The 25,820-nt window shown below is 39.7% G+C and overlaps 1 protein-coding gene across 6 annotated transcripts in view; it reads left to right on the top strand.

Moving 5' to 3' along the window:
* Positions 1-25,820, top strand: part of MLLT3 (MLLT3 super elongation complex subunit) — a 237,479-nt gene that overhangs the window by 136,492 nt on the left and 75,167 nt on the right. For all 6 annotated transcript variants that reach the window (XM_061630805.1, XM_061630815.1, XM_061630796.1 and 3 more), the window contains 4 exons: positions 7,536-7,618; positions 16,111-16,254; positions 21,092-21,211; positions 25,138-25,737. In XM_061630805.1, the coding sequence (XP_061486789.1) occupies positions 7,536-7,618; positions 16,111-16,254; positions 21,092-21,211; positions 25,138-25,737 (947 nt within the window). The remainder of the gene's footprint in view (positions 1-7,535; positions 7,619-16,110; positions 16,255-21,091; positions 21,212-25,137; positions 25,738-25,820) is intronic.

Raw genomic sequence — 25,820 nt, 5'->3', positions numbered from 1 at the left:
CTCCCTCATTTAATACACATGTTTAACTCTGATACAAACCTCAGACAGTTTAGTATTATCATAAAATAATGGTTTCTGAATTAGGATTAAGTTTATGGATAATTGGTATATGTAAGAGGGTGGCTTAATTGTTTTTTTCAATCAGTGGAGCCTTTTCTAGATAGGCTTGTATGTTTATAAATGCTTTTTGTTTCATATGTTTATCTTTCAAACAGAGCATAGACCCAACATGAGGTCAAGCCCTTTCCTTATTGTTGCTGGTGTAGGCATATGCTTAAAACTGCGTGTCCTATTTGAACCCCAATTTCTCATGTTAGAAAGACCTGGGTCTTTGTACAGAAGATTTCACATATGAAAATAAATGTTGGGAGATAAAAGAAATACATTTGAAATGGCGATTCAGAATTTTTAAAAATCTTTATTAAATAAATTCAGTTTTAGCCTATGGACTGTCTACAAAACCAGATCAGCGACAGAACCAGTCAAGCATCCTATTGCAGATGTGTCACCATTCCGAGGTATAATGTTGGAAAAATCAGTCACCAAATACTACAGCTTAACATGTGATGAACATGCTAACCCCCCCCCCCAAAAAAGCCACTTCAGGCTGTAATCCTATGCACACATGATCTAAATGTGGCTTATTTCTGAGTAGTCAGTTAAGGATCGGGGGGCTTCCTGACTAAAGCTTGAAGGTGGCCTTAATTCTTGTGATAAGTCTAGCTTCAACCTTTATTCAGGAAGCTCCTAGTTCTTTAACTGAAAGTGTTCTGAGTGTGTTTTGTATGTGTGCCCAGCTTGCACATATCACTAAGCCATGGTTGAGCATTACAAGGATGAGCCATGGCAAGCTTCATGCTCATGCACTTTCCTCTTCCTTTGGTGTGACTTTGGTGTGTGACTGGAAACTTCTACTTCCACTTTTAGATGAACTACACCATTGCATCTGAGCCCTAGATAGTGGTTTATTTTAACCTTGCCTAGTAAAAACAAGCCAGCTTGAAAATGGCTTGTTTCCATTAACCACAGTTTATCCGAGTTTGAACATCACAACAAACTGTGGTTAGTCTAAAATGGAAGTGAAGGCTTCCATACTTTTTGTGGCCTAAACTATTCACCACAGTGCTCTGCTTTCATGCACACAAGAGCTTCTGTGCCATCTGTTGATCAGTTAAAGCTCATGAAAGCAAGTCTTAACCAAATTCTTGCACTAGCAAAAATGCATTAGCATGTGGATTTTTTACTGTCCAAAAATCAGTTGTGGGTTGTCAAGCCTTTCTTACTTTGACTGTCTTTGTGAAAATAATGAAGTGTAATATTTCGTTGAACAACCAAGTCTTTTGGCACCCTGTTGCATTTTGCTTGAATACCTGATGCTTGACCATCCAAGAAGTACTTTAAAGGGGTTTTTTCCAGTTCTTTTCTCGTCCTCCAGAAAAAAAATCCTTTAATTATTTATGGCTCTGAAATATGCTGTGTTCTGCCCACCTCCCGAGCTTCATTTCAATAAACTGCTATTTTCCCAGAGGATTAGCTGATACATACCATCTGTGTCAAGTTTAGGTTGTTTTGCTAAAAATTTTTTGACACCTAAATAATTAGTTGTTTGGGTACAATCAGCTGTGTAATGAATTAGCTGTTAAAAAGAACTAAGTAAGACATTTGGCTATTGAGCCTCTTCATTCTGCAATAAGAATAACTGTCTAAATATATGCATTCATGAGGTATATCCACATAATCTGTCAATAAACCATTTCATGCTGCTCCCTGGCTTGGGCAAACCATATGCCATGAAGAAGAAAGAAAGAAAAAAACTTACCAGAATAAATAATGAATTCAGTGTCACATTCTTGATAGCAGTCTTCAGTAGGCACTTAAAAGACAACAGAGACTGTACCTGTCTAATATTTAAGGCAAATGAATTCCAGTTCCAACAGTAGTTCAGTCCAAGAACAGCTGCAGCTGTCTTACCAGCTGCTGATAAAAGACACTCCTAGCCACTGAGGTTATCTGGGTCTCTAGTGACAAAGATGGATCCAAGAGCACCCCCAGACTGTGAACCTGCTCTTTCAAAGGGAGTAAAACCTCATCCAAAGCAGGCAATTAACCTGTGATCCAGACTCAGGAACCACCTACCCACAGCAACTTCATCATGCTAGATTCAGAGTTAGTTTATTGGCCCTCATCCAGCCCACCACCTAGTCCAGGCAGCGGTCCAGGGCTTGCATGGTCTCTCCCAATTCAGATGTTACAGAGAAATAGAGCTGGGTATTGTCAGCATCCTGCTGATGCCTCACCCCAAATCTCTCAACAACTGCTCCCAAAGGATTAATATATATGTTAAACAGTATTGGAGACAAGGTGGTATCCTGCAGCACCCCAGAGCACAACTGACAGGGGACCGAAAGACAATCACCCAGTGCTATATTCTTAAACCAACCCTGGAGACAGGATCAGAACCACTGTAGAACAGTGGCTCTGATACCCATCTCACCAAGTCGGCCTAGAAAGCCTTGGAGAGATCAAGTAACAGTAATGGGGTCGCATTCCCCCTGTCCTCCCATTAAAGGTCATCCATCAGAGCTACCAAGGCTGATTCAGTCCCATAACTAGGCCTGAACCCAGATTGGAATGGGCCAAGATAATTTGTTCCATCCATGAGTACTTGCAATTGCTGTGCCACAACCGTCTTAATCACTTTTCCTAAAAAGGGGTATTTTGTGACCAGGAGGTAGTCAGAAACCAGTGGGGTGGGGACTGGGTATGCACTACTGCTCCCTTCACGTTTAAACCTTCTCATGTTCAGATGAAGACCTGTATAGGGCTACAGCAATAAATAAGTGTTGCATGCTATCATATCTGAGTGGTAGGGATGGGGGAGAATCCTGATTCATTTAAAGGTAAACTTAGGATAAAAATTAAATTAAGTGCATGGAATAACCCAAATGCTTGAGCCATGTTATGGCTCTTAATTTCTACTTTGGATATTAAAATAAGTGGACTGGTTCATGTATCACTTGAGGCCTCCCAGTAGAAATGTGTGAACAGACTTTATTGAAAAAAACAATGTAAAGGGAGGGAGTGGTTCCAGCTGCCCTGAAAGAGGCGGTGATCCAACCGCTCTTGAAAAGCCCACCCTGGATCCATTGGTCTGCGACAATTACTGACCAGTCACAAATGCCCCCTTCTTAGGGAAGGTGATTGAGAGGGTTGTGGCGCAGCAATTGCAAATACTCTTGGATGAAACAAATTATCTTACCCATTCCAATCAGGGTCAGCACAACTGATGGGGCCGAAAGACAATCACCCAATGCTATTCTTTGAGAATGACCTTGGAGATTGGATCAGAACCACTGTAAAACAGTTGCTCCAATACACGTCTCACCAAGTCAGCCCAGAAGGCTACCATGGACAATGGTATCAAAAGCCACTAAGAGATCAAGTAAGAATAACAGGGTCGCACTCCCCCTGTCCTTCTCCCGATAAAGGTCATCCATCAGGGCAACCAAGGCCGATTCAGTCCCATAACCAGTATTGTGAGATGTGCAGACTATCACACTGTTTACTCTCCTATTTCCAAAATACTTGCATAGTGTTCTACACTCTGCAACTTCTAGGTCTCTTGAGACTAGTTATATTGTTATGAAGCACGCCTCTTTTTTTGTGTCCATCTTGAAGCATGTGAAGTCTTCTATGGATATTTTAGGAATGGAGCTATATTGCTAAAATTACCTGAAATAATTCTAAATTTGTCCTTTGCGAGATGGAGGGGATCTTTTAGGGTTCCCTTTAATATTTGAATCCAGGTATACTTTAATTGTATTTAGCTTTGTGGCATAATACTGTATTTTGGTTTGCCATGGTGGTATATCAAATATTACAGTTGCTGGAATTCTTACCCAGAGCACTTAGCATTCATACTGTAAAAAGAAACAGCAGTCTGTTTATGTCCTGTCCGAAGCTGAAGAACTCGGTCTCAGTCGTGTCTGAGGTTTTTTCTCTTTTTATTAGAGTTATAGATACATCAAAAGCTGTACACCTCATTAACCTAACTATGCTTTCTAGGAACTTTGACACTGAACTACCTCTGACTAAGCATGTCTTCGCAGCTCTAAGACGTTCACTCAGTACTGAGTTCCACCCCCAGCCCCCTTAAGTGGGCTTCGGTCTCACATGCACACACAAGCTCCTCCTCAACTCAGTTTGATCTCAGCTTCCGACTCCGACAGAGGAGGGCTGCTAACTGACAGTTTGGGTGGGGGAAGCAGGGCATTGCTCAGTTGGGGAATGTCTGGCACATGTGGTCAAGGCTCTGGCAGTGGTGGCAGTGGCGACACAGGGGGGTCAGGAGCGAAGGGTGCTGAATTGTCCAAGTCGGGTTGAGTTGCTCTGAGTGGTCACCCCGCTATCTGCCCCCTCTCCAAGTTCCCAGTCTAAGTCCTCATCTTCGGATTCCCCTTTGTCTGTTCCCTCCCTGCTTCGTTCACAACATAGTTGATGGAACTTCATCTGACAACTGACGCAAGTGCAGCTTTGGTCTAAGATCTTAATGTCTGATTTTGCATGTGTTGAGCACACTTAAAAATATGTGCATGGATTTATTCTGTACAATGAACAATGTGCTTCTTAAATTTAGTAACTTGCATATAAAATAGTTCTGCATTATAATTTTCGATGTATGGTCAGGAGTCTTCAGAGGAAAGTGAAAAAATTGTCTCTAATGGCATGTATAAATAGATGCATAGGAAACATTTCAAAGGCAGGACCTGATCTTTTGTTGGCCAGCCCTTCACTGAAACCAGTACTTAATGAAAAAGTCTGAGGTGAAAAACTTAAGCAGTAAGAGTGTAAAAAAGAAAAATCCCAGAGTGCATGCATCTCTCTAGTTTTGTGTAAGTGAATCTATTGGTATGTCTTCCATGCTGTGGTCAGGGCTGGCTCCAGTGGGTAGCCAGGTTCTCCTTAGAGTGAGAATGTGGCACTCCCATTCCATGATCTGTGGCAGTGTTGGGTCCTGTAACCCAACCCTGCCGTGGATCATGGAGAGGGAGCTCCCAGGTGCCTCCCCAATTCAGATAGCACAAGCTTCAGTAAGCCCACCTGCATGCCCCACCTTTCTCTTCTGTCAGTATGAATGCTGTGCGCACTATGCGCACATGCCTGCCATCACCCAAAATGGTGACGGGCTTCCCTAAAGGGCTGATGCCCTACTACCATCTTGGTTGATGGCAGGCATGCGCAATACAAGCAAACATCATTCACACTACACAAGAGTTTGGTGGAGCGGGCAGACTTATTAGTCCCAAGCCGTCTGTTTAGGGGTGGTTTGGGACTACATTACCACAGGCCCAGGATGGGCTTTTGCCCAAGGGCCTAGTCATGCATGGTGCCAGCCCTGGCTATGGCTACTGTACCCCTTCCATCTCCAGTATTGTGGGTTTTCCAAAAAAAATTGAATCTGGAAACATTTTTACTCCCCTAAAATTGGTGGAGATCTGATTTAGTGTGTGTGCCTTAGTTTCATAAAGAAAGCTAAAAAAAGTGTCATGTTAATTCTACCTACTGTATCAGTATCTGAAGTTTTTCTAATAGCCCAAAGTGGTTGAGGGAAAATATTAGGTGGGTGGGCGGGTGTCTCAAGGTGTGCTTACTTAAATGTTCAAGCAAACACAAATATTTACTTGCAAGTCTTTATTGGAATACCAGGAAATACTTTAAGACATGGCTGCTCAATGGCATACAATTCCCATTCATTATTTAGATCAGTGGTTCTTAACCTGGGGTCCATGCACCCCTCGGGTGTGAGACACTTTTTCTAGGGGTGCGAGGCCCAACCAAAGATTTTGGAAAACTGTCATTTATCTTAGTTAAGTTAGGCTAAAACACATGTTAAAATAAAATTAAATTAAAATTAAAAATGAACTGTATTTTCTCAGGGGGTACGAGAACAAATTTTGGAAATCTAAGGGGTGCTGGCAGTGGAAAAGGTTAAGAACCACTGATTTAGATTATACAGGGAAAATGAAGGCATTGAAAATTAACACTCTGATTTTAGCATGCCTGAAGATTGCACGCATAAATATATGCATTTCCTATGAAGTATCATCTGAAAAAAGTTAATTGTTAGTTGCCAATTTTTGTTACTCATTTTGTTACAGCTTTTAATTTTATGAAAGAAGGCATTTCTAAAATGGGGAAATCTCTGCATAAAAATATAGTGCCCCACATCACTGCCCATCCTCCAACAAACATTTCCTCTAGTCTTTCCCCTTTCTTTTATTGAGGGGGAAGAGGGGTCATAGAATCATAGAATAGTAGAGTTGGAAGGGGCCTCCAAGGCCATTGAGTCCAACCCCTGCTCAATGCAGGCATCCAAATCAAAACATTCCCGACAGGTGGCTGTCCAGCTGCCTCTTGAATGTCTCCAGTGTCGGAGAGCCCACTACCTCTCTAGGTAATTGGTTCCATTGTCGTATGGCTCTAACAGTTAGGAAGTTTTTCCTGATGTCCAGTCGAAATCTGGCTTCCTGCAACTTGAGCCCATTATTCCGTGACCTGCACTCTGGGGTGATCGAGAAGAGATCCTGGCACTCCTCTATGTGACAACCTTTCATGTACTTGAAGAGTGCTATCATATCTCCCCTCAGTCTTCTCTTCTCCAGGCTAAACATGCCCAGTTCTTTCAGTCTCTCCTCATAGGGCTTTGTTTCCAGTCCCCTGATCATCTTTGTTGCCCTCCTCTGAACCCGTTCCAGTTTGTCTGCATCCTTCTTGAAGTGCGGAGACCAGACCTGGACGCAGTATTCAAGATGAGGCCTAACCAGTGTTGAATAGAGGGAAACTAGTACTTCACACGATTTGGAAACTATACTTCTGTTAATGCAGCCTAATATAGTATTTGCCTTTTTTGCAGCCACATCACACTGTTGGCTCATATTCAGCTTGTGATCAATGACAATTCCAAGATCCTTCTCACATGTTGCATTGCTGAGCCAAGTATCCCCCATCTTATAACTGTGCATTTGGTTTCTTTTTCCTAAGTGTAGAACTTTGCATTTATCCCTGTTGAATTTCATTCTGTTGTTTTCAGCCCAATGGTCCAGCCTATCAAGGTCCCTTTCAATTTTGTTTCTGTCTTCCACAGTATTAGCTATGCCCCCCAGTTTTGTATCATCTGCAAATTTGATAAGCATGCTTTGTACCTCCTCATCCAAGTCGTTAATAAAAATGTTGAAGCACACTGGGCCCAGGACCGAGCCCTATGGTACCCCACTCATTACTTCCACCCAGTTTGAGAAGGAACCATTGATAAGCACTCTTTGAGTATGATTCTGGAGCCAACTGTGGATCCATCTAATAGTTGTTCCATCCAGCCCACATTTAGCTAGCTTGCTAATCAGAATATCATGGTAACATTTTCTTCCTGTCCTTTAAAAAACGAAGGGGCATTTTATTCAAGCAGTTTGAATGGCTTCATCTATAGAATTAATACACAGAATGTAACAACTCAAAATCATTTTTCTCTTTCCCCCTAGTGTGCAAAGATCCACCGTACAAAGTTGAGGAATCTGGGTATGCTGGTTTCATTTTGCCAATAGAGGTTTACTTCAAGAACAAGGTGTGTAATTCTGTTCTTTCAATTTCTCATCATGTATCCAGAATTTTTTTCTTAGTCAGTACTTTGAGAGAGCTCAGTAAATTTTAGTGCAAAAAACCCCTGAGATGATCTTAGTTTTATATGCCATTTTAGCACATGAGGATTGCTGTGGAAATACAATAGGTATATAAAGAAATTTTGGGGAATGTCTATGCCTCTGTTTTAAGTGGTTATTATTAAAAGGAATAATACAACTTCTTTGCATTCTGTACTCTGAAATCATTTTTTTACTAATTCACTTTCATGGTTTATATGAAATATTTGATGTATCAAAGTAATTTTCACCATATTTATTGTGGGCATGAAGTGCATATCGCTCTTATTTTCCCTCACCCAAACACATACATATTACTGAGGGACCAAAAAAGCCTATTTTTTCTCAGGGTAGTTGGGAAGACTGGTAAAAATAGTGTTTAGTGTTTGCTTATGGTTGGGATGATGGTCACTTTGACTGGTTAGGTGGTTAGGCCTTCTATTTGACTGCAGTTAAATAATGTTATTAAACCAACAATCATGTGTAGATAGTAGTTTTCCTCTAATTATTTCATGAAATTCCCTGATTGCAAAGGCACAAAATAGGGCTCCTGTCTCTGGAGGACGGCAGGTCTGCTGCCCTCTCCATATAATTTATGAGCGAGCACCCCTTGGCCACCCCTATAACTACACACAGTTTCAAAGCTTATTGTGATTTTTTATGTTACTTGTGCCATTTTATTTTAAACAAAACTTGTGTATGTCTGGACTCTTCCTTGGATGTTGGGACAAAACTGAACAATGACTCAAACTCTTGAATCTTGCTCACATACATCTAGAGCTGTCTAACATAAGTAGGCCTAAATAGGTTTAAACGTTAGTATTACATGGCAACCGTTAACTAATTCAGGTAGCATAATTATATTTGTTACAGTTGCATTTAATGTTTGAAGTACTTGACTGTTTGACAAGATAAAATGAACAACCCTGCTTCTTTAGTACCTATATATACACACAAAGCAAACAGCCAGTTAGACATTTGACTTCCATTGTATCTGCACTTTACAGTGCAGGGTATCTCTAAATCTGTTTACCTTGCTTTGCATTTTCATATGAGAACACAATTAAAGGATTAATGGGTTTGTAAGGCGTGTTTTCTCACTCTCTGTTACATGATTTTTTAGAAAAAGGATATTGGTTGGAAATAGGGTTGCCAGGTCACAAGCATCCCAAACCCAGAGATTTCAGGGGTATGCCCTAGTGATGTCATGGGGACATGTCCTGGTGATGCCATTAAGCATGATACATTAAGCATCAACCACAGTTGCTTGGAGCATAGCATTGAAACAAAAAATGTATCTGATTGGAAATTAAGATAGAAATCTTAGCTAAACGAGGGTGTTTCTAGGTCTAGCTGAAGTATCATTCCTTCTCACCTACTTAGAGAGCTTGGGTAAGGAACATTTAATCTAGCCTACTTGCTTCTTGCAAGAAGGGTTTACATGCCCTCAGGCCAGGCCAGTCACCAGAAAGCCCTTGTAGGAAGAAGGGAGCCTAAAGTTGTGGAGATGTTAGATGGGAGCATTCAGGAGTAAAGATGGATGCCCCTGAAGGCTGCAATTATAAACACACTTACTAAGGGACTAAGCCCCATAGAACTCAACAAGACATACTTCTGAGTAGATATTGTTAGGATTGTGCTGTTGTAAGGCTTGACTAGGGATCCTCTGCAACGATAGCCATATCCAAGCAGAATTGGCAACCCCCTGCTTGGAATGCCCTGCCTGCCTTTTAACATGGCTATTCCAAACTCTTTACAGACTTGACCCTTCACTGCATAGAGAAGTTTGAGAAATGGGTAAGAGTTAAGACGATTCTCTACTCTTTCCTGCCTACTGTGTGGGCTGCTATAATCTCACTTTGACAGCCAACCCAATTCCAGTGAGTAATAATTGACAGAGAGAAAACACACATGGTTTTGTCTACCTTCACAGGCAGTAATTTGGGAACAACAGCAATTGAAGCCACACTTCCCAGTATGTGAATTCTCTTTTACCACTATTGGGCAAGAAACAAACCATCATGCAAATACAAGGTGCATCTTCAGTGGGTTTAAGGGGGTTGAGCTCACCACATGGAGTCAATGTTGTTTCTTGTATAGATGTAAGGGGATAAGGTCAGAGGTAAATGAAATGCAAATAGAAAAATAAAAGACAGTGATGATTTCCTAAATGCAATTCCATACCAATCACAACAAGATTCTTATGAGTAAGACAGAAAACTCAGCATCCCACAAGAAGTCAGGGTTCCTGACTTAAATTAAAAAAATCCTGGCAGCTAATCAGCTAAGATCACAGAGATCCCCATGCAGCACAACCTGACCCAGATTCTGCAGTTTGTGCAGAATGCTGCTGCATGATTGCAGACATGAGTGAGACCCTATCAGCACATAATACCTCTGCTCTGAAATCTGCACTGGTTGTCAATTTGCTACCAGGCCAAGTTCAAGGTGCGCTTTCCATGTTACTGGTTCCACATAGTGCTATTATGACTGTAGTATTTATACACTAAGACATGGGGTACATCAGGGTATCTTTCGCTCAGGAGAGGAAATTTTATTTGAAATATATTGTTCTTTTACTGTATGTTGTTGAACTGTGTTTCGTTGTAATATGACTTGTATTTTAATATGTATTTTGTATATTCCTTTTACATGTGTTTAACTGTGGTAGCCTATGGCTCTGAGCATTAAAGATTCATTTCATTTCGCATAGTACTTTTTCTGCTCTTGTAAGAAATTGATCCTTTAGTGTGGCAGTACCTATCCTTTGGAACGTCCTACCTATTTACATCAGGCAGGCACCTTCATTGTACTCATTTTGGCACCTGCCAAAAACGTTTTTGGTTAGGCAAGCCTACCAGGCATGTAGAAGCTGTTATGTTTTTATCTGTTTTTAACTCATTGTTGATTTTATTATTTTGAATGTTTTTAAATACCTGTCTTTAACTGTTTTTGCCAGTAATTTTATTGTTTTAATTCCTTCTGTAAACCGCTTTTTTTTTTAACAATAAAGCAGTATATAAATGTTGTAAATAAAATACATAAATAAATTTTGGAGTCACTATGGCCCCTGAGTCTCTTTCCTCTTTTGTACCGACTCAGGCCATTTGGTACCATCTAGCCCAGTGCTGATGACATGGACTAGCATTGGCTCTCCAGGATTCCAGGCAGTAGTCTCTTCCAGAGACTGGATTTTGTACCTTTGCATGCAAAGCATGTGCCCTACCACTGAGCTGTAGCCCTGTTTAAAACAATATCCTTTAAAATTGTTCTTTTCAATTCACTAATGCATGCTCAGCATACTAGGGCAGATCCACCCCATGCATTTAAAGCACATTCAACATACATTTAAAGTACGTGAATCCCACTACAGAATCCCGGGAACTGTACTTTCTTAAGGTGGTAGGAACTATAACTGTAAGGAGGAAACTACACTTCCCAGGATTCTTTGGGGGAAGTCATGTGCTTTAAATGCGAGTTGGATGTGCTTTAAATGTAGTATGTGGATCTGCATTACTTCATAAACTTTGCCTGCGTATAAATCATTTTAATTATATTTTTGTTATATGCCTTCAAGTCGATTATGACTTATGGTGACCCTATGAATCTTTTGGATAGATTCATAGGGTTTTCACGGTAAGAGGTATTCAAAGGTGGTTTACAAGGGGGTTTACAATTGCCTTCCTCTAAGCCTACAGGACCTGGTATTCCAAGGCAGTCTCTCATCCAAGTACTAACCAGGCCTGACCCTGCTTAGCTACTGAGATCAGACAAGATAGGGCATGTTCAGGGTAGTATGGCAGCAGAATTAAATTTTAAAATGGAAATAAGCTACAAAGTTTACTGGGTGACCATGGGCTACACACCATCTCTCAGCCTAATCTGCCTCTCAGGGTGAAAACAACAGAGGGGGACTATGGCCACCCCAAGGAAGAAGGGCACACTTAAAATGTAAAGGAAATAATTTGTAGGAAATAATTTACAACCATAGTATGAAATCAGATACAATCAAAACATAGCATGAAGAAGTATTTATATAAGCATGAATGTCAAAGATTTATTATTTACACAACCTGTAAAGATATTCATAGTGCAATCCTATGCATGTTTACTCAGAAGCAAGTCCCAATGTATTCAATGGGGCTTCCTCAGACAGCATGCACAGGACAGCAGTTCAATGATAAAGAACTTCACTCACCCAATCCAAAATTCAGAATCATGCCAATTTAAGCTGATTTGTTACTGTTTTATACTTGTTTTATGGTTACTGGATTTTAAATGGCTTTATTTCTTGTTGTTAACTGCCTTGCTTTCCAACCCTACCTCACAGGGTTGTTGGAAATATTCCATATACACACACACTGCAGATGTAAAAATACATACACCCCATATAATAGTTTATTGTCAAAACCAGTTGGCCATTGCAGAACATTTTAAAAAAAACTAAGTACAGTAGCGGCCCGCTTCTTGGCGCCCTGCTAATACAGCGCCAGCGGAGTGATCAGCTGGAGGGGGAGCTGGAGCTCCGCGCGCTCCAGCTGATCTCGCTGGAGGAGGGGAAGATCAGCTGTAGAGCGCTACAGCTGATCTCCTCTTCTGGCATGATCAGACTCCCACGCTCGAGCTGATCACGCTGGAGGAGGGAAAATCAGCTGTAGCGCACTACAGCTGATCTTCTCCTTCTCCTGTGCGATCAGCGGGTTAAGTTCCAGACCCCCACACTACAGCTGATCTGCTTTTTGGTGTTTTTTTCTTTTCGGCGGGGGTCTGGAACCTAACCTGCCGTATGAGTGGGGCCCTACTGTATTAGTTTCCTGCCAAATAAAAGCAATGAAACCTAAGTAAGCCCTGCCTAACTACTTAAAAAGAAAAGGATCAGAGGGGGAGAGAAAGATTTACAACTCAATCTTTTCTATGTTCACTCAAAAGTCCCACTGATTTTCAAAACAATCCTAACTATGTCTACTCAAAAGTAAGTCCTGCTGATTTCAATGGGTTAATTCCCAGGTATGTGGGATTAGCATTGCAGCTTTACTCCCAGAAACGCTTTATATTGGGAAGGTTTTCAAAACAGGTTATGAATAAGATAAATAAACTGCCCTCTTCAACAGCCCAGTAAAAATTAAACTTGTTTGACTCCTTAAGTAGAAAAGTATAACACTGCAGCATATATACTTTTTAAATCTTCCGTTCAAAAATTATTTGAAAGATAAAAAGTATATGCCATTGTTTTGCAAGTAATTAAAAAAAACCCTGCATGTACACATTTATGCCTACCAAGATCCTGCTCTGATCTTCTGTTGTAGTGCAATCCTATGCATGTTTACTCAGAAGCAAGTCCCAGTCCTGTACAGAGAAAGTACTCTTCATGCTGCTGAAAGCTATAAATATATAGCTGAATTCCTGAAGTGAGACAAGCAGGAAAAGGAAACGGTTCTCAAAACTTGAAATGAGATTTAGCTATTGCTATTGTCAATCACAACCTTGAGTTCACTTATTGGCTAAAAACCTGAAAGGGCAGGAATTAGAGGAGCCAGTACTAACAGAAGTTGCAGTGGGCGGCTGACATTTTGGTTTATATCCTTTGAATCAGACCACCTTGAAACTTAATGTTTTTTCAAATGAAAGCTAAGAGTCTGGGGATTAAGGTGATGTACCCAGAGAGGACCCCCAAAAACCAGAGTCTCTGGGCAAACACCAGACACCTGGCAACCATAGTTGGAAAGTGTTTGGTCAAGAAAATAGGCTGTCTGTATTGAATTTTAAGAATGCAGAGAAGTGTAGTGTGTTGAAGGAAATGGAAGGGTTTGAAATTCTGCCACCATGTGTAGTTGTTACTGAGAGAGTACATTTTAGCCTAGATTATTCCAACCACTGGAATAATTAGCTATGTGGCTAAAGCTAACTGCTCTCTGTTTTCTCTTCATTAGGTTCTGCTGTTTGTAAAGATGCTTCTGTCACATTATTGTTGTTATTGCATTAAGTGCAGTACAAACCAAAAAGTCTCTACCAGTGGCTTGTAATCTAACAAATAACTGGTGACTTTGGTCAACAATCATAGCAGAATTCTCTTGGAATACAGAAATGCATTTGAACACATACACACGATTCTGAGCTTCTATGATGTGCTGTATAGTGTTTGTTGCAGAATATTGTAGACCTTTTGGCTTTATATAGAGTGGGAAAATATTACTTTCCCAAGAATTCTAAATTCTTATCTATAATACCATGAAATCTTGTTCTTCCCCAAGCTTCAAATTCAACTGTTCTGCTAATGGCCTTGCTAGAAGTTACGGAACATTATTTTAACCATTTTCAGGAGATGCAGCTTTGGATTCCAAGAGAGCAGTTCTGTGAAGTTTACCCAACTGCTATGGCTGTTGTTTGAATCTGTCTTGGTGGCTTCAGCTTTTTTAACTGTTGATTCCTGCAGATAATACCCCTGAGAGTCAAAGGGCAAGTGGGAAAAGGATCCAAGTCTATTTTGGTTGTGTGACTGAACCTGACCTTAAAATGCTGTTCTTCTCTGAAAAGCCTATATTTTGAGAGATGTTGTGTCCCTAAATTTCACTTGGAAAATGAGGGGTTTTGTGTGGACTTGCCTTTCAAAGCTTCCATTACTTGATTGTGTGTGAATGTGCCTTTCAAAGCTTCCATTACTTGGCAACCTAAATTGCAAAAATCTAGGGTATTCTTTCTTGTACAGCAATTGGCCTGTACTGGCCTTCTAAGAAATTTTATACTATGTTTACAATAAGACAGCAATTTAATTCCTTTTCCTGATACTACAAATTGCATCATGATTGCCCAATGTGTGAAGGTGATGGTGGTTGTTGTTAGAGGAACTGCTTAAATAATGGCCATTTTTTATCCATCTTCAGCTTAAACTTAGATAGAGTGAACAATTGCAGTGTATATCTTGTGTAGCATACGTTTCTTCATGTAACATGAACAGTTTTTTCACAACATTCTCAGTAGATTGAAAATAATGTTTTTAAGTCTAGCCAAGTAAAACCAATACATGGAGATCAGAGTTTGTCACTGATATGAGCAACAAAAGTAGCTTAGATTGTTCAGTGGCCATTACCTAAACATCCTTTGGGCACACACAACTCGGTACAAACATCTGCTGCCTCGATCTCTTCAATTTGGGGGAATTAAACATAGCTAGACTTCAGACTGCAGATTCTGTGTACTTTTATTAAGTTCCATTAAACACAATACAATCTAGTTCTGTGTAGTAGGCTTTTTTTCTAGAATCACCCTTCAGCAGAGCTTTCAGGTTGTGGTTTACATATAGAGTTGTACTTCACACATTTTAAGCCTTTGGGCATCAATCAGTAATGCTGGACAAGGACATAGATTCCAGTCTTAGGACAGTCATGAGGAATTTACTATCTTTCAGCCATGGTTTCTTTTTTTTAAAATGGAAGCAAGAGTCTCTTATAATATTAGTTTCTTGTAAGTGTAATTGAGAGATTATAAAAACATTTTTCTAGCCCCAAATTTGTCACCTTCCTTAGCCCAAGACTTAGAGCAGTTAATGTGGTTATATCCTGGTAGAAAATATAAATGTTGCTAAGTAATAAAGAGAAATTATTATTGGAGCTGCAGCACTGATATCATTGTTAGGAGCACTTGGCTGATCTTAATGGTTGCAATGAGTCTTATGAAAGGAAAGGATATCAAAGATATATGCATAGCTCTAAGTGTAGTATGGCTTTATACATTATAACTAGCACTTTGAAAGCCAGTATTAACTTGCATCAACAATGCACTTCTGATTGCATTCCAAACAATCTGTGGCTTCTGAACATTTGCCAAGGGCAACCCTAACAGAGTTCATTAAAATAATCAAGTCCTGGATTTTTTTTAAAAAAAGTATTTAGAGCGTACTGTATGAGTGACTGACAAAAACTTAAACTTACTTGTGCTAATTTTGGAAGATTGATTTGTGGATAAGGCACAGAATACTTCTGTTTTTATCTATCTGATTTGGAAATCTTCCAGAAATAGCAATTTGATTTAATAAACTTTTATCTCCTTGTTAGATAAAAGCTTAATGTTACGTTACAAAAAAGCTGAGTTCAGGATGATGATGAAGAATAAGTACTCCAATATAGACTTCTCAATCATGAGACTTCTATTTGCTTTTTCCACTTTAAATAGAGCAGCTTTGAGAGAACTTAAGTTCCTGAAAATCCTTCTTAGACCATGACTCAAATTGGGAAAGCCCTGTACCAAAATGACTAAAATCAGTTTTAAAGATCTCAGTTAAGGTAATCTTCAGATCACATTGAATTTAATGTCCTTTTTAACTGTAACTTAAGAAATGAATCAGTGTAGCACTGGCATAAAAACCAATGTGTCATGTTGTATCAATTTTTTTTTCTATATCTGACTGTTTTCTAACACATAGGAAGAACCGAAGAAAGTCCGCTTTGACTATGACCTATTCCTGCATCTGGAAGGCCATCCACCTGTAAATCATCTTCGTTGCGAAAAGCTTACATTCAACAACCCAACAGAAGAGTTCAGAAGAAAGTTGTTGAAAGCAGGAGGGGTAAGTCTCATCTGTCTGTTCAAAACCACACTTAAAAGGAGTGCTGGGGTGGGTGTGAGAAATCAAAAGCCACACGATGGAGGTTTGCTGCATAATAACTGGTCTACTGTAGGCATAATGAATTTCTCACCCCACCACATTTCTCTTAAGTAGAAAAGACACTTTTGCACCAGCTACTTAAACCACATAAAATAAGTTCACTATGCACAACATCTAACTTGAGCCCACTGATACTAAGTAAATGACATAGCAGTAGCACAGACGCAGAGACTGTAATCAGACTGCGGACACAAGATTAAGCTACTACTACAGGTCTACCATCCACATTTCAGTAGTAATTTTGTGGATTTACTTGAAATTAATGTAGAGCCAACTCTGGTATTTATTAACCATGGAGAATGCCCTAACACTTGAATAATTCTGAAAATCCTTGGCTAGTTTAAGATCCAAAATCAGGAAGGATGGTGTTCACTATGTTGCGGACAAGTTGTAGTCTTTCTAAAGGACCAGATTCACAGTCTGAGGCTGCTTTTAGATCCAACTTTGTCACTAGAAGCCCATAGAAGGGATAGAATGATTTCTGTCAGCTGTGGCCCCTTCTAGACAGAAACACCCCTGCCATAGTTATCTTACTCTGGTAACATCCCGGATTGATTACTGTAATGCCAAGAAACTTCAATTCAGAATACAACTGTTAGGGTCTTTAGTAACTATGTCCTATCTGTGTGCTTTCCATATGTATCTGGTCAGTGGCTGTAGGAAACAGGATGGACAATAAATAGATGGGTTCTTCTTACGTTTATTTGTTTAGAAGGGTTATAGACTGCTTAATCAGAAAACCGTGTAAGCAGTGTAAATAAAACTATCAGTAAAACACAGATCAAATTAGCAAAACTTTTAAAAAGAAATATAGATAATTGAATAATGCCTGTGTCTGTTTAGGCTTGCTTAAATAAAGCTGAAAACAATATAGCAAGGCTATACATCTCATGTCACTTTTCACAAACTAATTTTTCGGCTTAAATACAGTCATCTGTTGTTGTTTTTCTAACTCAGACCTCCTCCTATACCACTAGTATTTGGAGATTCAAGTACAATGAGGAAAAGAGTGATACTAAGGGGAGAAAAGGCTTTTCACATGTTAACCTTTACCATTAGAACCTGGTTGATTCAAAGCTATTCTGTCCTTTGAGGTTTGGTTAGGACCATATTTCCAAAAGAGCTGGTATAGGAAAACCTGTGAGGTTAATATTTCCCCAACCCTAAAATATCTCTTTCCTACTGATAATTACTGAGCTGCTGTTACCTATTTGCTTAAAGGCAAACTGGTTTTAGCTTTCCTTCATCTCTGTGCTTGTCAATTAATAGTTAGATATCTGATACATGATGAAGACAGTTTTCACAGATGACACTTAAAATTCATCCTTTCTTTGTTTACTATGTTTCTAGGACACTTCTCAGAAAACCAAGTTGCTATAATTATTACCATCAGCATCGATATACATGGATAAATGCACATGCAATAGGAAAATAATTGCCTTACACTTTCTCCCTTTCAGTAACAACATTCAGAAATGGCCAGTCCAAGAGTTAGGCATTCTTAGCATTGTTTTTAAATTATCTTATTCTTTTATTTATCTAATATTTTACTCATGAAGTTGTTGCAGCAGGAGCTAAAGAAGGCTTCTTACTTGTCCAGTAAGCAGAATTGTCTTGCACATTATTTTATTTACCTAATCTTTCCTTCATGATGTTGTTGCAGCAGGAGCTAAAGGCTTCTTACTTGTTGAGGAAGCAAAGGGGATTCCTTCTGCGTTGAACTCAAGTCCCAAAATCAATTTAAAATGTTTTAACTCTTTATATTCACTGTTATATTGTTATAATCTTTACATGTGTCATCATATGGCTTCTCCTAGAACCAAAGGTTTTCAAAAACTAATTCACATTTTATTGCTTGCTGTAGTTGCAGCAAGGGGCAGAATTTCCTGGCCCCAGGAAAGTAAAGTTGGATCATTTCTTGCTTGTTTTTTCAAAATTATCAAAAGGAAGTTCTCATAAGAAATGAAAGAGTAAACTAATGCTCTGCTTTAAAATTAAGTATCAAAATATGTGCATTTAATTTGCACAAAACACAAAAATATTAGTTTCTTAATTTTAAAAAAAATATTTGCTTCCTCCTAATATTGCCAACAACACAGAACTAGTACACTGGAATGTAGATTTCATATATTATTGGAGTGTATAGATGCTAAGTGCTTCAGCCTAGCTCCAGTAATATACTAGGTGTTGAGTCCATGACCTAGATACCTCTGGGAATACTTCAGATACAAAAAGTTCACTACTGCAGCATAAACTTAGTGTCAAGCAGCTAATTCCTTTGCTGTGAAGAATGATGTGCAGTCTGATCTATTGTCATTTTACTGGACTGCATATTAGCGGGCTGAATGATCAAACTTGGAAACAAAGAGAAATCTAGTGGAACTGTAATCTGTCATCAGCCCTAAAGCCTGTACAGTAGTAGTCACTGGTACCCAGTATGTGTATGTGTTCTTAACCTCTGGACCTTGTGCAGTACTGAGGAGGTATTGCCAGAGAAGAAGCAGGTTACTTCTCTTTAAGCTAGAAAAGGAGATGGGAAATGATGGGAGACATGGATTTATCAAGTTTCCTATTTTTGCCTAACGATAGGGAAGTAAGAAGGAAGAAAGAGCTACTTCATTCTGATAGTTAAGTGGATAGAATTACTTTAATGTGTGTAGAATACTATGAAATGTTCATCCCATTCTACCAACAAACCTCTTAAATTATCTTGGTTATTATTCTCTTTATATGTATGGGAAATGGGGAGATGATGAGTAGGATGAGTCTGTCTGTGAGAGTTAATTGTGCTTTCACCTACACCCCATAGCAAATAAGACCAGTAAAACATTCAGAGGATACAGTTGTTTGTTACGACCAGTGAATCTCATGCAGCCTTTTGTAGTGAAAGACATAAACAGTTGTGAAACCACATTATAGCTCTCTGCTGTTTTGGTTCTGCAGCATGCTGGCTTGGGACAAGCTTAAGCCGGTGCTCACATGATGAATTGCAATTGGATAAATGTTGTGTAGAGTTGTCAGCCAAAAGAATACAGAAAAATACCATACTAATTGCTTCCATGTCCAGCTGCTCCTTTGCAGCTGGGAATGGTACATTCCAGCAGCGTCACTAGCGGGAGTGCGGGGGGGTGCGGACATCTGTCGTGCGCCCACACGCTCCAGGCTGGCGGTGGAAGGCCCGTCCCGGCTTCACCGCCAGCGAGCGGGCGCCTGCTTTCCGTCTCGCCTGCCCGCCTCCAAGGAAGTGTTGGCTGCGCCAACCCTGAGCGCTTCTCGGCTCCTTTGCTAGGCAACGGTGCAGGGCGGGGTGGCTCTGGGTGTCACCCCCCTCAGGGTGTCACCCGGGTGCGGTCCGCACCCTCCGCACCCCGGTAGTGATGCCCCTGGTACATTCAGCATAGCAGTGTGGCCCACATGAGGTTTGGTCATCTTGAGAGCTGTTGCACCATGGTTGCATCCTCTCTGCTGATGTCCATGTCCACCCCTAAGAGGCAGAGAGAGGCAGTTGTTGTAGATTCATTGATCAGGCCTGTCAAGACATTTTGCAGATTCTCTCAGTTTGCTACCCTCCTCTACATTTGAAAATGTTGATCTTATTGATAGATAGGCAATCTAAGTGCTAGTACGTGACATTTGATTTTTTTTCACAAGCTGTTCTTTGTGCAACCTGTCTGAGAGCTACTCCTTGAACTATGTCACCAGGGAAGTGGACACTCTGCTAATAATGCCCATTTCCTCTGTAAAAACCAGGACTCCTCTCCTGGGAAGAATATAATCTCTCCGTAACACACTTCCAGGCAGGTGGGCTGCCATTTTTCCTGCACTTGCCTCAGGTCCTCTGTAAACTGGCTTGAAGACCATTTGATGGGAAAATGGGAAGTGCATCTTTTAAATAGTGTGTCTGATACTTAGGTGAAGTGTATAGTTTCCTTAGAACTGCCAGATAACACATAACTCACTCCATTATATAGAACTGTGACTGTAGTAGCTTGCTACAAAGGGCTCTTGAAGGGATATGTTTTCAGAATCCTACCTAGTATCCAATCTTTGCCTGGAAGAGCTAAACAATGTTGAATTTTTTTATTTGTATGCTTTTAGGCAGTTTTTATCTTGAATATGTGTCATCTTTGATTCCCTGTAAAATAAAGCCATTTTAATTACAGTGCTGTCCTGTTTGGAGCTATGCTCTTTAAAGCCTATTCAGTTTACCACTCTGATTATCAATAGCAGAGGCACAGTAGAGTTCTTTTGGAGGTTCCTTTTTAAAAAAAGGAAGTTGAGGTATTCAGGGACCTGAACACGTATGGTGATGGCAGCTTCTATTGTTTGACAGTTTTTGAACAATTTAATAGGACAGCTTGTGGTACAAAGCTATGAAATTAGGTTAAAGAAAAATACCCGGTGCTTAGTCCTGTAATCTACTCTTTCCTTGACATATGATGAAAACCAGGCTGCATCCTCCCACCTCCAGTGACTAATTAATAATATTTATAATGGTTTTCTCAGGATTTTTTTCCTGCCATCATTATGCTTCCCTGGGCTTCTCTAACAGCATTGTTTAAATTTTTTATATATTTATTTGATCTGTTCTTTCCTTTGATGATGTAACCCAAATGATAATAAAGCTGATGTCAATTACGAGCATCCCATATAATGGAAACCAGAGTTGCATTTAAGAGCCTTGCTTTATATTGTTGACTGTTTTATAAATGATATTAATATTTCCATTTTACAATAGATCATGGTAATGTCAGATGGAACATCGGCAGCTTCAGGGCAGAGTCTTCACCTCCCGAACCTTCCTACCAATTCCCTGTCTTTTTCTGAAGTGAAGAAGAAATCATCTCATGGGCCAAAGGTGAGACACTGCATGATAACATAAATTGGGGTGTGTCTTGGGTGATAGTTTTGGATGTTACATGACCAATGACGTAAGAAGTAAGAAATTCAAGGCAATACTTAAATCAGATGAGTGAATAACCAGCCATAGTTCTAAAATAGATTTATCACCTCTGAACATTTGGGGTTTTGTTCCATTTATTTGTTTTTTTAAATGGGTTAGCTTATAACTACCCTTTTTCAATAAACTGCCTTTTTTTAGCAGATGCAAAATGTGAACATTTGTTTATTTATTAAATTTATTGGTCGCTTTTCTTCACAATAGTGAACCTAAAGCAACTTAACAATCAATAAAAAGATTAAAACCAATATAAAAAACTAAACTAGGTAATATCTTAAATACAGTACATAATTTAAAAGGTAGTGGTACAACCCACCCCCTAAAAGAGACTACAACACCAAAAGCCCTCCAGAATTAAGAACCAAATGCCTGGGAGAAGAGAAATGCTTATGCCTGGTGCCTTAAGATAGATAATTATGGCATCAGGCATGCCTCCCTGAGGAGAGTATTCCATAAATGAGCCACCACTGAGAAGGCCCATTTTCGTGTTGCCTCTCTCTGCACCTCTGTCAGAGGGGGCACAAAAAGAAAGCCTCAGATGTCAAGTGAAGGGTCTGGGCTGGTTCATTGTATCTGATACAATTGCTTACATTTTTCATGAGGACATAGTTCTGCACCTGATACCCTAACCTACATACATATGAAATGGGACCATGCAGTAATTAAAGTGTATTTTCATTCATCAACAAAGCTGTGATAATAGAATGCATATGAGCTTTCCCCATTTCTTAATAAGAGATAAGGGCAGGTTCCCAACTACTTTACTTTTTTCAGTGACAGAAATCAGATTAGATCAAATGCAAAGATCACTCTTCAGAAAAGCTGAGTACTAATTGTGTTCTAGGGAGCATGCCATTTTAATCCTATGGGGAGATAACCCCTAATTAATAACTACCTTCAGTGTAAAGAAGATTTTAGCATATTATTTAATTCTTAGAGGATTTGTATAGCAAAACAATGTTAATTGGTAGTGAGAGAAATTGTTGAGAGTATTTTGTCATTTCCCAAATCTGTGTGAAATGTGGATGGCTAGCAATAATTTAGCATTATGATGAGATCTAAGCATGTGGAAAACTATTTATTTATTCTAGAAAAAAATTGACTGCTTAATTAGAAAATTCTCTACATAATAAAACTATGGTATGGAAATCATAATGTAAATTGATAGTTATTGGAATTCATATTTTTTTTCTTTAATTTTTTTGTACCTTCAATATTTTTATTTTATTTTAATTCATTTTTTCTTCTTTTGTTAAATTTGCAAATAAAAGGTTCATTAAAAATAAAAAATAATAAAACTACCTATAAAACAGATAAAATTAGCAAAACTTTAAACAAATATAGATAACTAAATTATGTCTGCGTAGGCTTGCTGAAATAAATAATTTTTCAAACTATATATAATATGTGTTTCTTGTGTGTATCTATGCTTACAGAACACAAGCTAGATTTGTATGTTTATGTAAATATATATTGGGTATATTGTAGTTGAACCTATATTGTTGACTGTTTTGAGAATAGGTAAGCTAGATGTAAAATGCAATGTAATAGCTTATGGTTGGTGTCTAACATACTGTCATGAAAGACTTGTAAGCTCTTCTTGTCAGTGGTAATTGTTGCTTGACAGTGTAATATATTTAATTACATTTTAAATTGATCAGAAAACTTTGTAGTGATTAGTTTCCCCTACTTTATTTCTAAAAAGTTAATTTCACCTACTTTATCTACTTGTAAAAGGTGAAATCAATTTAATATAAGATGACATGTTGGTGCTAGGTGTTGTACTACATGTTTGCATTGTTCATCTTGCCCATGTAGCATATCTTATACAGGCCAGTTTTTTCAACATAATGCTGGGAATCCACCCTTATCTCACCTACCCTTTTACTGTGAAGATTAATCATGAAGCCCAAAATCATTGCTTGAAAATAGGTGTATCTAGAGAGCAGCATTTCATGTGGTGGAAGTGGCTGTAACTGGAAGAGAGAAACTGGCAAACCATTTACATACAGTAATTTCTTTGGATCCTGCACAATATCTTGTCAGTTTGTTGCAGAAGCAGCACAGCAATTTTCCATATTTGGCTATGCAAGTATGAGTCGATAAATCACAGGGGTGATATGCTCCCTGCACCGTGCTCCAGTTTAACATTCTGGCTGCTGCATTTTAAACCAACTGTAATTTCCAAACCGTTTTCAAAGGCAGCCCCACATAGAGTGTGTTACAGTAATCAAGCCTCGATGTCACCAATGCATGTGTCACTGTGGCCAAGTCAACTGCCTCCAGGAACAGACGCAGCTGGTAGATCAGTTTGAGTTGGCCAAAAGCACTCCTGGCTACCGCAGCCACCTGATATTCAAGCAGCAGGGCAGGACCCAGGAGGACTCCCAAACTGCAGAACTGCTCCTTCAAGGGGAGTGCAACCCCATCCAGAACAGGTTGCAACCCCATCCCTGGTGCAGTTTTTCCCTTGACCAGCAGTACTTCCGTCTTGTCTGGATTAAGTTTCAGTTTGTTCGCCCACATCCAGCCCTTAACAGCCTCCAGGCACCGGTTTAGGATGAGCCCTCCCTCCCTGCAATCAAGTGGAAGGGAGAGATAGAGCTGAGTGTCATCAGCATATTGATGACATTGTACTCCAAATCTCCTGATGACCTCTCCCAGTGGTTTCATATAAATGTTAAAGAGCATGGGAGACAAAATGGAACCTTACGGTACCCCAACGGCCAGGGGGTCAAGCAGTAGACTCCCCCACTTTCTGGGTCCTGTCTGTCAGGTAGGACCAGAGCCACCATAAAACAGTGCCTCCCAATCCCATCCCAGCTAGATGGCCCAGAAAGATACCATGGTCAATCGTATCGAAGGCCGCCGAGAGGTCCAGCAGCACCAACAGGGATGCACTCTCCCTGTCTGATGCCCGGCGTAGGTCATCAAGCAGGGCGACCAAAGCAGTCTCTGTCCCTTGACCAGGCCTGAAGTCTGATTCAAAAGGGTCTAGATCAGCCTTTCCCAACCATGGTGCCTCCAGATGTTGTTGGACCACAATTCCCATCAGCCTCAGCCAGCATTGCCAATGGTCAGGAAAGATGGGAGCTGTGGTCCAACAACATCTGGAGGCACACTGGTTGGGAAAGGCTGGTCTAGATAATCCAATGCATCCAGGAAAATGTGGAGCTGAGCAGCCACTACACTTTCAATCACCTTGCCCAGAAAGGGGAGATTAGAGACTGGACAGAAGTTGCTAAGATCTGCAGGGTCTAACAAAGGCTTTTTTAACAAAGGTCTTATCACAGCCTCCTTCAACAGTGTTGGCATAGAACCTTCCCATTGAGCCTGAGTACTTTGTTTTTAATTGCAATTCATGGTTAGTGAGGACTGAGCTTATCCATGAGCCACAGTTCAGACAGCATGCTAAGCCAAACCTCAGCTTGGCATGGCAGCAGAAAGGAGCAGGGAGGAGCAAAGGAGCTGTGAGCTCCTCTTTGGGAGTCCACTTGCCCATGCAGTCTTGCTAAGCCAATATTTAACTTGGCATGTCATCCAAACTAGACCTTTGTAATCCTTTGTCTGGCAGACAGTTTAACTTCAGATATTTTTAGTGTCCTTTATGTAAAAGTCTCTGTAAAAAGAAAAAAATTGTGACTTCATCACAAAAAATATAGTCTTAGAGTTGAGTGTTTGCTTTTTTTGTATCCAAAGAATATAGTCAACTAAGCCCTTTGCTACTATACTTTTTCATAAGCTTTATTGAAGTAGAAAGTTGCAGAGTGGCTGTGTCTCAAAGACTGACATAGATGTTAACTTCATGATTTCTATCATTGCAGGACCCAAGTAAGAACATAAGCACTAGCAGCAGCAGTAACAGTTTTTCAAAGCCCCATAAATTAACAAAGGAGCACAAGGAGAAACCTTCTAAAGACTCAAAAGAGCATAAAAGTGCCTTCAAAGAACCTTCCAGGGAACATAACAAATCTTCCAAAGAATCCTCTAAGAAACCCAAAGAAAACAAACCACTAAAGGATGAAAAAATAGTTCCTAAGATGGCCTTCAAGGAACCCAAGCCTATGTCAAAGGAACCAAAACCTGAAAATAACATACTTACCATAACAGGTGGACAGCACCAAGAAAAGAAAGCCCCTACAAAAAGGCCCCCTGGTATGGATTCTGAGGATCTTGCAGCCAAAAAGAAGAAGAGAAGTTGCTCAGAGGCTTTATTTAAAAGTTTTTCTAGTGCTCCCCCACTGATACTTACTTGTTCCACGGCTGACAAAAAGCAGACAAAGGATAAATCTCAGTTTAAGATTGGAAAAGTCAAAATGGAAAGTGAAACACTGGAGAAGAAGAAGAATACATTACCACCATTTGACGATATTGTGGACCCCAATGATTCTGATATGGAGGAGAACATGTCCTCGAAATCTGAAGTAAGATTTTATATTCCTATCATTACTTTGTTACCTTAAAGGATTTCCTTGGTTTATAGCTTTTTTAAAAAAAGATGTACATA

Source organism: Rhineura floridana, chromosome 1 (assembly GCF_030035675.1).
Source record: "Rhineura floridana isolate rRhiFlo1 chromosome 1, rRhiFlo1.hap2, whole genome shotgun sequence".
Classification (NCBI taxonomy): Eukaryota; Metazoa; Chordata; class Lepidosauria; order Squamata; family Rhineuridae; genus Rhineura; species Rhineura floridana.
The sequence above is the reverse complement of the archived record's forward strand: the minus strand, read 5'-3'. Positions and strand labels throughout refer to the sequence as shown.